This window comes from Vulpes vulpes, chromosome 5 (assembly GCF_048418805.1).
Source record: "Vulpes vulpes isolate BD-2025 chromosome 5, VulVul3, whole genome shotgun sequence".
Classification (NCBI taxonomy): domain Eukaryota; kingdom Metazoa; phylum Chordata; class Mammalia; order Carnivora; family Canidae; genus Vulpes; species Vulpes vulpes.
Genome location: NC_132784.1, coordinates 81,458,270 through 81,470,892, shown reverse-complemented (window position 1 = coordinate 81,470,892; position 12,623 = coordinate 81,458,270). Strand labels below are relative to the sequence as shown.

General features: G+C 41.5%; 1 protein-coding gene across 7 annotated transcripts in view; it reads left to right on the top strand.

The window, feature by feature from the left end:
* Positions 1 to 12,623, top strand: part of WT1 (WT1 transcription factor) — a 49,232-nt gene that overhangs the window by 11,869 nt on the left and 24,740 nt on the right. For 4 of the 7 annotated variants that reach the window (XM_026012938.2, XM_072759067.1, XM_072759070.1 and 1 more), the window contains exons 4-5: positions 5,126 to 5,203; positions 6,266 to 6,316. In XM_026012938.2, coding sequence (XP_025868723.1) covers positions 5,126 to 5,203; positions 6,266 to 6,316 — 129 coding nt within the window. The remainder of the gene's footprint in view (positions 1 to 5,125; positions 5,204 to 6,265; positions 6,317 to 12,623) is intronic. The other 3 variants (XM_072759068.1, XM_072759069.1, XM_072759071.1) reach the window with 1 other exon arrangement.

Below are 12,623 nucleotides of genomic sequence, written 5' to 3'. Positions count from 1 at the left end.
CTTTGGAAGCAGCAACTGCTGATTCAGATACTCTTAAATTGAATGTTGGTGATACACAAATGATGCGGTTGACAGTGGAGGCTTTTTGCAGCAGATTGTTTTTTTATGTGAGAGAGACTTCCGTAGCAGCCACAGAGTTTCTTGGGAGCCCAGGTCAGCGGGAAGTGTATCATCAACCATTTAGGTTGGCCTTCAGCATAGATGTGTATCAGAGGGGGATAGCTCGTGCCCAAGGAAATAAAATGACAATTGATAATGCCTCCTTTCCCTTGTGTATCCACACACACTTTACATGGTGTAAGGTTTCACTTAAGACAGTACCGATAATTTATTTCCCACATAGGTAGGCGTGAAGGCAGAAAGTCTGAAATGGTTTCCAGGGGTGGGCAATGTTATCACAACCAAAGGCTTGAAATGGACTTGTCTCCAGGGAGGGGGAAACATCTAGTTTCAAATATTCCTGCAACTTTTGTGCTGACCGAGTGTTTATTAATAGAAGTTGAATCCCCAGTGGGTTTTTCTTTGGTTAACTGGTGAGCTTGAGAGAAATAACAATACCAAGAGATTGACTGTGAAATAATTATTCACCATGGCCTGCTGGGCAGAAATTTCTCAACAGGCAGCCTCCATGGCGCCTTAGAGGGAAGAACGCAGGAAAAGGGCTGCGTGGAGGTCTGGCTGCAGCCTCTGTGCTTAAGCCCCGGTTATCAGGTAGGGAGAAACCCCAGAGGCCTCTCTGTCTGTGTGGGGCAGAGCTGTCAACGCAAAAGCTGAGCAATCACGAATTCTGATCACAGGTGCCAGCTACCTCTGCATTTTCCTTGTTGGCATTTTCTTTTTTCATTCATGCATCCTTTTTTTTTTTTTTATTTTCCCCTTCAATCTTGTGGGGAAACTGTACTTCCACCAAAGTGCTCCTTTGCCAGCCTGCAACCATCTGGCAGAGGTAACACCAACCTCAACCTGGTTCGACAGCTCCATTCCAGGGGTGACATGAACTTTTCTACCTTGTTCTGCTGCCTCTAGTAAACACACTTAAAGATGAACATGTACTTGAATTACACGTGCAGTTGAAGAGTGGGGGAGTCCCAGCCCAGATAATAGCCGAGGGCTTTTTTTCCCCCTCCTTTCTTTTTTGTGTGGAGGTCGAGAACTCAGTAATACTGCAGTCCAGGCCAAAACAAACTCTATATGATCTACTACCGATTTCCTTTTAAGTTCCTCTTTTTGCTAGGACTGACTTCCTTTTATTTTACTCCAACTTGCATTAATCCCAGTTATAGAAGTTTCTTTCCTCTCTCCCTTGCTTCCAACTTCAAACATTTCTTACATAGGAAACAAGGGGCCTTAAAAAAAATCGACTTGAAAAATATAAAGGATACCATGACTTTTGGAATATATTTTGGCAGCCTGCGATTTCAGAGTTCACTTCCGAACAGACAGAGTTAGACGGCGAGCTGAAATGCCTACGTGACCACTGTGGTTTGCTTTGAGCCAAACCACCTGCTTATCTGATCTCCTCTGGGAATGAAGTGGTCGACACCTACAGTGGTTATTTAATAATTAGATGCTTTATTTGTCAGAGGCCTTACATTCCTTGACCAGTGTTGCCTCTTTCTGTGGGTTTTCATGATGAAAGCTGGGTGTTGACCGATTGCCCAGAGAGATCAGAGCTGGAGCATGCTCCGGCCTGGTATTTTTAGCTCAGGTTCACATTCCGTCTCCTCCCCGACAGCAGTTACTGCCATGCTGTCATTGACTTCCAGTGAAGAGGCTGTGCCAGCCAAGCTGACTGGCCGAGGCCCTGAGGAACCCCAGGCCGCAGAAGGCAGGATGTGGTTAAAATGCTGCTCCGATCCTATCACTGGACTCAGGAAACCTAGTCGTAGCTTGGGGATTTTCCAAAACTCCGTCTCTCCTATCAGCCCTTCCCATCTTCTCTCTCCCCGAGAGGATTTGCAAGCTGAGCTGTTAGGACCACTAAAACAAGACGTGGGGGCTCCTCCTGTGATCTTGGCATACTGTTCTTAACTTAAAAGGCTATGTCGGGCATCTTGCGTTTTAGAACTTTCTGGAGACGGAGAACTGTCACAAGGCTTCCCTGGGCATCTTCTCTTTCAACTATGGACTTGTCTGCATTATTGTTGTGTTATGATTACTATCGTTGAAGTGGTAGAGAGTGAGCTGTGAGGCCAAATGATGCCAGGATGCCTCCCGAGGGGTGCGGCAGGTGGGGTGGGGGCATCAGGCAAGCTCAGGCACTTCTCTGAGCCCTAATCTTCCTCTAATAAATGGGGATCGTAACTATACCTGCCTCACAAAGTTGTGGGACATATTGAAGATGTGTGAAAAAGCACTGTGTGAAATTGGATACATTAGAAAAAATTAAAATATATTTTCTGTGTTCTTCAGAGAGCCACTGTGAGGGCTTTACCATATCCCTGTAGGGTTAGATTGATGGAGATTAATATTTCCATTTGGCAGATGAGAAAATGGAGGGGCAGAGAGCTGAACTGATTGGCTCAAGGTCCTAAAACTTATAGAGCAGTACTGTCCAATAAAACCGATGCTAGTAGCCAGGGGCACCTGGGTGGCTCAGTTTGTTGAGCATCTGACTTCAGCTCAGGTCACGATCCTGGAGTCCTGGGATCGAGCCCCTCATCAGGCTCCCTGCTCAGTGGGGATCCTGCTTCTCCATCTCCCTTGCCTGTGCTCTCTCGCTCTCTCTGTCAAATAAATAAAATCTTAAAAGAAAAAAATTTTTAGAACCAACGCAAGCCACATATATTTGGAATTTTTTAGTAGCTGCATTAAAAAAATAAGACCGTGAAATTTATTTTTAAAATATTCTATTTTAAAATAGTCAAAATCTAATTTCAGCTTGTGGCACTGGCCATTTTTCAAGTTCTCGATAGTTATGTCTGAGCAGTAGCTATCGTACCAGTGCAGTATAGAGTATTTATTAAGCACACATTGGAAGGTACATATCTGGAAGACATAGACTGTATATTTGAGAAAGTTTGCTTTCTGGGGGCTGAGAGAATGGCCTTAAAAATAGTTGGTCTCTGGGGTCCTTTCTTATAGAGACCCTTAGGAATCTACTGGACTATCCTTTAAGCCTGTGAGAAAATTCCTAAATCATAAAGTGAGATATTTGGAACTCATTAATCCATGTGCATAAACTTCTTTCCCTCATCTTGCTTCTCAGCTCTCTTGAAAATTAGGGTCTTAGTCTTAGGCAAAGATGAAATCATTTCAGAAAGATCCCACCTCCCAATAAGGCCTAGGAAAATTGTCAACTGGAGCTGAGTGATTTTAGCTGGTGAACAATTTTTTAAAAATCAGTGACAAAAATACAACGCTGCCTGGGGAATACAATGCCCGTTGGCCGAGATTAATGGCAAGATTAATAAATGGATTGCTTGATGAAAAGGCGCAAGAGAACAAAAACCAGTAGAGATTGTGGAGGAGGCTGCTTATTAATGAGCTGTCAGCCCAAAGAAAGTTCAAGAAACTCTTCTGTGTTAAATGCAGCAGGGCTGGCACTTCTAATAAAAATTGGGGTCCTTCAGGAATTAATTACATTGGCCTTACAGCAAGAATTTGTGGAATTGCGAAACGTAGTGGCACAGACCAGCACGGGCCGCTACTGCAAATGGAGAAGCTGCAGGAGAAAGTAATCTTTTTTTTTTCATTGATCTGTAGGATATTGTAGTAGCATAATAGCCGGTCAGACCCGAGCATGAATGATGGGGCCCAGATACACACTGACTAATGAAAGGACGCATACTTCGAGTTTGAAGTCACTTCACATTTCATATGTAAAATTCCCTCCTGGAATCTGATTTTCTCCTTATCCCCCCGTGTGCCCGCCACGAAGGAGTTCCAGATCATTTTCAGAGGCATTATTCGAACGGCAGAGGGACTGTGCCATGATTTATCAAGCTCTGCCTAGAGGGAGCACCGTATCCATTTATTCCAGGTTGCTGTGATTTCCCTGACCCCTCCACAAGTTCCCAGTGTGGCTGGCCAGACAAAACCTTCTCTAAATTATTAAAATTTAGTGTTGCCTCTGCCCGATGAAGCAGTCCAAAGGCATGCCACCACGGGATGGAGATTGTCGGTTTGGGGCCTGATACCCCACATGAGACACTGGAAGCTTCTGTCTTTCGCTCCTGCCATGAAGGGACAGTGAAGGGATTCCTCTGGCATGTGTTTAGACCAAGGGCCCCCAGACAGCCCATTCATCTGTGGGTCTCAAATTTCATAATTAACCATTTCAGCTCAGGACTGAATAGAGTCCTAACAGAGCTTGGTAATTAAGGAGATTTCTGCTAATTGATTTATGTGCTGCTCTTCTAGGAATGAGATAGATATAAGAGGAGAGGAGAGAATGACTTTTGTTGGCTTGCATGCTAGTGTACTTTCTCCTCTGGGGTCTTGATGTAAATGATCAGCCATTATTTTCCTTCTTAGAGCTTGATAGAAGTGGGCCTGGGGCTTTTTTATTTCTTTTCTTTTTCTTTTTTTTCCATTCAACTTGTACCAAGATTATAAAATTTCTAAAGAGGAATTCCTTTGGTTGTGTATACACTTTACCATCCTCTTCCTTTTGCTTGTCACATCCTCACGTATTAGACCATCCACCACCCATCATTCTTTGACTTTTCAGACCCTCATAATCCACATGATACTTCTTTTGATTAAAACAACTTAATGGCCTTTTCACGAATAATTAATCTGCCATCTTTTTACTTTCAGCTCCAGGCTTTTAACTTTAATGTTGAGTTATCCGGCCTGTGTTGCCTTTCAAGAGTTCCACTCCCTTTAGCCTCTTCCCCTGGAAAGGTTTAATACCTTTTTAGAAGCTTCAGTGTTTGCTCTACTAAAGTTTTTTTTTTAAAGGCTTCCAGATTACTCTTACATCCTTTCTGCTCTGTGTGAAGTGAATACAGGAATCAGTGGGGTGAAATGAAAATCATTTCAGACTCACATATTCTGTTGTTTTGGAAAATGTGGAGGTTTTCACTGCAAAGAAAAGGTAAAACGCCGTTGCTTTTTGAAGAAATAATTGTATGTATTTTTTGTAGTTATGTGTTTCTAACTCTGGATGTTTTTCTAACAGTGACAATTTATACCAAATGACCTCCCAGCTTGAATGCATGACCTGGAATCAGATGAACTTAGGAGCCACTTTAAAGGGGTAAGTTCAATAAATTGAACTTTATTTGTTCAGTTGCCCTTAAACAAAAGCATATACCTGTTTGAACCATTTAAAGGTGGTTATAGCTCATGGAGAAGCTGCAGTTTTAGAAAAATAGTCCTGGCTTTCTGGAGAATTAAGATGCTTTCCTCCCTCCCCCAGCTAGTGGATTGTGTTCAGTATTAAATTTTCGGGAATATGAATAGGGATTTTTGTGTGTATCCTGAACAAGGGAGGTGAGAATATTGAGAAAACATTATCTGGCCTTATTGAGCATTTTAGAATTCTTCAAAATCGTGTCAGTTCAACCTCATTTAATGTTTATTTTGCTAGTGATATCACAGATATTAACTATTACATTATCTTATCGAGAAATGCATTAATTAGTTCATAACACCCAGGATCCAAACTCGCGTTTGAGTGCTGATGATTAGGACGTTTCCGAGTCAGAGCTGCTCATACCTGGTGCATCCACAGGTTTTCTTCATGTTCGATAGACAGTCGCAACAGGGAGAACATAGCAGGCAGGGAAGATTCTTTGCCCCTGGAAATTTTGAAAGGCAGACAGGTGGGACTTGCTTTCAACAGTACAAGAACTCACTTTTTCACTTTCTAACAAGTCTGAGTCCATGGGCATTAAGGTAGGACTCCAGTGAAGTCCCCGTGATGCAGCAAGTGCTCTTCTAGGTCACCTCACTTACTCTTCCTAACAACACTGTAAGGCTTAGGTATTGTTACCCTGTTTTCCAAGTAAACAAACCAGAGAATTAAGTAACTTCCCAAGTTCACATCATGTGAAGTAGTAGAGCTGGGATTCTAAGCCTGGATCTAATTCCAAAGCAGAGGCTCTTTCTGGCCTGCCTGTGCTGCCACAGGCAGGCAGTGGTGTTCCCCCCACCACCAGCCCTAGTGGCATTAGAGACCAAATCCAACACTCTGGACTAGACAACTAGCTGCACATCTCTGTGTGTTAGTTGCTTCTCATTGGATTCTGGGATCTGGGGGGCTTGCTAGAGCCATGCATGCTCCATTCCCCATTCCCCACCTCTTCTTCTCTTCTAGAGTTGCTGCTGGGAGCTCCAGCTCAGTGAAATGGACAGAAGGGCAGAGCAAGTGAGTGGACGATACGATGATGGCAAAGCAAATGATGTAGGCCTTGTTGACAGGCTCCTGGGGTGCTGCAGGAGTTAGCATTGACAGTGGGTAATCAGGGTAGTAGATGGTGCAAAAGGATGGGAAGACTCTTGCTCACTCTCTCTCTCTGTCTCTCTGTCTCTGTCTCTCTCTGTTCTCTTATTTAACTGTGGGCAAAAATGGAGGTGGTGACATTTCTCATCCAAGTACTCCTAGAAAACAACTTTTACAACAATGCTGTAGGAACCCTGCTCATTTCCTCTGGAATGTTCTATAAAACACAAAATTTGTGGTATTATTCATATTCCAGTTAGATAAGTCAAATCTTCCAGCCATACATAGCTTGCTTTTTCTCTATTTGCTTTTAAATCTCTCAGGGAGAACTTAATTTTTACCCCAAGACTGTAGCCAGAATTCTTACAAAAACTTTTTTTTTTTTTCATTCTCAGACATCTGTGCCTTCCCCAGCCCTACAGCCTGCACCCTGGGACATTTCTGAAGCTATTTCTTTTGATTTTATTTTCTCTGTTTGAACACCAGAATTGGTCTCCCTCTTCCTCCTTTCTTTTTCTTGGCTCTGTCTTGGCTTTTGGATCATCCTTCAGTGGTCAGCAGGATTGTTTTTCAGTTTTTCAGGACTTACTGTTAGATCCTTCTCTCCACCCCCATCCTCCATTTTTTCCTGCTATTTTATCCAAATCTCAACTTCCTCTCTTTCGACCCAAAAGTTAAAAAGCCTGTTGATTTGAATTTTTCCTTTCCACACTTCCATCCAAGGGGCTACTGACAATTTCAGCATTTTTCTTTCTACCTACACTCAACTTGTCTGAGGTTTCTTGGCTTCTTGCTCTCACCCTTTCTTTCTGGATCCCGTCCTTTTCTTCTTTCTCCTCTTCTCAGAATTCAGAAGCTGTCCCCACATTGAATGCCAAGAATAGATAGAACATGATTGTGAAGTGAGTAGTATGTATCAACTTTTAAAATTTCTTCATGCTGGAGTACAGGGTTTGTTTGTTTGCTTAATTACAAAAGTTACAGATAGGGACTCTTGGCATGTGTTTGACTCTGGGTCTTTCCAATAGTTGAGATAATTTTGATACCTTTTAAGGTCTATAGACACATGATATTAGTCACTTGCTGGGGAATCAGAAGCTATATTGTAAGGATGAAGTACGAAGTGTGAATAGTTTGTTTTGTTTAATGAAAAAAAACTAGAAAAGTTTTTATTGGTCTGGTGCTTACATTTTGGAAAAGGATTTCTGAAACCAAAATGTATTTCTTGAATACTATTTTTATTCAGAAAGCTGAATGAAAAGGATAAAATACCTCCAATAGGTAGTCCTACAGAAGAACAACTATTTGGAGAGCAAAGTTGCAATTTTCTAATTTTCTAACATCTTCTCTCACACTGTGGATTTATCCCTTTAGAATGTAAGTCTACTGAAGTCCGCTTCCATTTCTGACTTGAACATTTATCTAAGGGTGGATGTTAACATTACTTGGCTTTGTGTAAGGGGCTTTATGTAGGTTTTCTCCTTTGACCTTGTGACAATCCTAGGATACTATGGTGTGTCCATCTTTCAGATGAGGAGGGTGGAGAGACTAAGCCACCTAACCCAATTTCACACAGCAGTGTGAACTTTAAAATGCTTGTTGTGATGCATAGATTGATTTTACGACACCCTGATGTGTCATGACCCACATTTCGCCTCTCTTATGGCTCTTAAAAATGGCTACTCCTTAGCTCTTTCCTCCAAGCCCCTGAATTGCTGAAAACTGAATTCAATTGAATCTGTTACTCCAGTAGAAAATTGGGCTTTTCTCCAGGGAAGGCACAATCTGGCTAGGAGTCGTTCTTCTTTCTGATGCCATATTCATTTCCTTTTGCCATGGTATGAAAACGCTGCTAGTATGGAAAATACATTTGAGTAAAGATACTCCACGAAGAAAGATAAATTTTTTATTACTTAAATCCATAGCTAGTGTCTTGACACTATTTGAAATCACTGGTAAGAAAAATCATGGTGATACAGTAGTTATAAAACTAGATGTTTACCTCGTATTTTGGAGAAAAAAAGATAATTTCCATATCATTCATAAAAATGGGGCAGTATCCCAATTTTTTAATTAAAAAAGATCATGAACTCCAGACAAACCCCATTAAATATTTGTTCATGTCTTTTTTTCTTGAAAATTTTACTTAAAAAAGAATAGGTTTTTTTTTCCTTGTGTATTAAGCAAGTCCTTGGAGACATCTTTCATTACATGTCAGGGAGCAGTGCTATTACAATGGGTGGGGATAGGATTTTTAGGGAGAACATGGGCAAGATGAGATGAAAACATGATATAATGGGGAGGAGGGGATACTCCTGCCCCTGATTTACTCCTCCCACCTCCTCTCTTTATTCATTTTCTGATCTCTGTTGCCCATTGGGATCAGAACTACTTTTATGACCTCAAATAAGAGAGTATTATATTTCAATTTAAGAGAAAGTTCTTCTTGAACCCACTTTCTTAACTCTGACCCTTTTTTTGTCACTCACAAATGAAAGTAGATTTTTTTAAGTGAGTCACTGGGAAAGAAAATTGCCAGGGATCCCTTCTAAGCGTTAGTCCACCTTTAAGAATAATTCTGTTTAGGTGCCTTTGTGTTCGTTGTCTGCTTTTTATTTCTTTAAAAGCCTTTTCCCCATATGTTCTTAAAGGCCGATGATTTCCTAAAGCTGCTCACAAGCCCCAGCTACTCCGTTGGTCTCTGTTTTGTCTCTTCTGAAGAAAATATCCTGCAAAATGGAGTAACACATCAACCTTGACGGCGATCCAAGTTATTAAAACAAGGAAGAAGTTATTCTCTTGGGAGCTGGGCAGGGGGAGTGGGAAATTGAACACAATAGAAATGTGAAAGGAGTGCTGAGCGGAATGAATGTCCCTTTGCTGGCCCAAGAAGTTCATGGACTGGTGGGAACACACAGTGTTTGACCTGGGGATGGTTGAAAGGAAAAACGAAAGCCTCACGATGAGTGATGTATGGTGAAAACAAAGCTGTGCGTTTTGGTAGGGCCAAGGCTGTCGAATCTGGAGAAAATCCCCGCTAGACATGGTCTCATCCCTGGGAACCTGTGCCAAAAGAGATAACTGTCTTCTCTGGCCGGGAGTTCCAATACACAGCCCAGCACCTTCCCATTCCAGCTCATAAACATAAGGTATTCGTCTAAGAGATTTACTTCTTGAAAATAGATAGTCTGCTTTTAAGTGACTCCTGGAGCTTGGGATGCAGAGCAAAGGTGGAGAGAAATAGTTCTGTGAGTATGAGCATTCCTGAGTGAAATCCTCCGCTCCACCCCCAGCCAAACTTTGTTCATCTCTCCTTCTAAATGGTTACCTTTATGCCAGGAAAGTGGGCCTTTGTCTTCCCTTGGACGCTGCTTGCCTTGGGTAGCCATACTGCCAAGACCAACATGGGGCTCCTGGGTTGGCAGGGTGGCGGTGGAGACTGATATTTGAGCTCTGTCTCCTGTTCCTTGCACCTGGAGAGGACTTAGCTTCTTTGCCCTCAATTCTTACTTCCATGTTACTTGTTTCCTCTCCTTGGCTGTTGCCTTTCCCACGCTTATCTTTTTGGGTATATATTCAATTAATATATTTAACTGTTTACATTATTTAAATCTGTAAATTATAGAACACTTAAGGATGCCTGGGTGGCTCAGCCTTTGACTCAAGTTGTGATCCCAGGGTTCTGGGATCGAGTCCCATGTCGGGCTCCCCATAGGGAACCAGCTTCTCCCTCTGCCTGTGTCTCTGCCTCTCTCTCTGCGTCTCTCATAAATAAAGTAAGATATATAGAACACTTAGAAAACACAACTAAACAGGGAAGGAAATTACCCCCCCCCCCAGTAGTTCAGATGAAACTACTGTTTAATATTATGTTGCATACACTTAGACTTTTATCTTTTTGGGGGGGCTGGAGGGCAGAGGGAGAAAGAGAATCCCAAGCAGACTCCATGCCCAGTGCCCAACATGGGGCTCCATTTCACAACTGTGATGTCAGGACCTGAGCTAAAATCAAGAGTCTGACACAACTGACTGAGCCACCCAGGTGCCCCTGGACCTTTTTTTTTTTTTTTTTTTTAAAGATTATTTATTTATTTATTTATTTATTTATTTATTTATTTATTTATTTATTTATGATAGACACACAGAGAAAGAGAGAGAGAGAGAGAGAGAGAGAGGCAGAGACACAGGCAGAGGGAGAAGCAGGCTCCATGCCGGGAGCCCCATGTGGGACTCCATCCTGGGACTCCAAGATCACACCCTGGGCCAAAAGCAGGCGCCAAACTGCTGAGCCACCCAGGGATCCCCTGGACCTTTTTCTATGCAAACATATACATTTGTGTCCTTTTCTTCTTTTCATAACAAATGATTGGGCCTCAGCATCTGTCGGCCATGGCAAAGTTCTGTTTCAACTATCAAGAGAGGGTTTTGAAAATATTCTCTTGTTAAAAAACATTTCATTTAAAAAACTATTTGGGGCTTGATAGACATCATCTCCACACTATGTTTCTATTTTATTTCTATACAAGCAGTCATTTTAATCTTGTAAAGGTGAAGGAAAATGATGGGTCTTTTCAGATCAGAAGAAGAAAGAGATCAAGGAGGAATGAAAGAAAAGGAAGGAGGTGGTAAAGGGTCCAGGATGGATATGAGGAGGATGATGGCCTCAGCAGAGAAAGAGGAAGTAGGATTCCAGCCCGTTGATAAAGGGGTGTGTACGTGCATGTGTCTGCACATGTGTGTGTGTGTGTGTTGGAGGAGGAGAAGTATATCAGATACGTGGAGGATGTCTTTCATGACCTAAAGGAGTATTTTGGACCACTCATGTCTATGATCCCATTTTGTGCCCTTCTGAGGCCCTCTACTCACCATGAATCCTTCTCCCTATCATTTACCCAAGGAAAAAAAAATCATAATCTCCACTAGGAAAAGGTGGACATGGAAGCTACACCAGCAAAAAGTCATCCATAATATAACACTTCTCTGAAGCAAGAGTTTGAGTAGGTTTTTTTTTTCTTATTAAAAGTGAAAAAGTTCATTTACTCTAGCTTTATTTCTAACTCTTTAAAACCAAAGCCATAGATATAATGTTCTTAAGGCTAAAATGGTGACTTTATTACAATGAAAACGGCTTTTTCCCTCTTGATTATAAAAGTAACAGGCTGGCTTGTTTGTTTGTTTGTTTATTTATTTATTTATTTATTTAATTTATGTATTTAAAAATTCAGACCAGTACCAAAACATCATAAAGGAGAAGAAGTATCTGTTATCTCTCCACGCAGTGGTCACTAATTTTTATTAGGATGTGTTTGCATCTGCAGAGAGAAACTCCTGGAAACATTTACCGAGCTAGTAACCGTAGCTGTCACTGGAGAGATTGGGTTGGGGGGTGCCTCACAGAGATGGGTTTAAGAGATCCTAGGAGGAGATAAACTATAGGCACTTGTACAAAGACACTTGCATGGAGTTTTGCTGCACAAAGAAGCAAAGAAATGAGGTTCTAACTCAATGAGGATTGAATGTCAGGAAAAGATGGTTTCTTACTGTTTTTATTATTTATTTATTTATATTTAGAGAGAAGGACCTGCATATTTGTTTACTGAAGACAATGGTCAAGAAGAGGGAAAAAGTTGTTTGTGGGAGAGGATAGACTTGCTGGAACGGGCAGCCCAGGTGGCTCAGTGGTTTAGTACCGCCTTCAGCCCAGGGCGTGATCCTGGAGTCCCGGGATTGGGTCCCACATCGGGCTCCATGCATGAAGCCTGTTTCTCCCTCTGCCTGTGTCTCTGCCTCTCTCTGTGTGTGTCTCTCATGAATAAATAAATAAAATCTAAAAAAATAAAAATTAAAAAAATAAAAAGAATTGCTGGAACACTGTCCTTGAGAGAGAAGAGGCTCCATGGGAAACTGGTGTCTGGCTAAGAGCTGGGATAGGTTATCTAGCAACCCTGGATCCGCAAGGGTTCTTTGTTTATAAGGATATTAACCCTTTGGTTGTCCTGTGCCCTTCAAGTATTTTTTCTGATTTGTATTTTAACTCTTAATGGTTTTGTTTTTTCCTGTCAGAAATTTTTATTTTTATAGTAAAAATGATCAGTTTTTGTCTTATGGTTTCAAGTTTTTGCTTTAGTATCCTGTCTGAAAAGATTTTCCCATCCCAATTTTTTTAAATTACTTATTTGTTGATATTTTGAGGTATATTTTTAAACTTAACTTCTTATATTTAAACATTTAG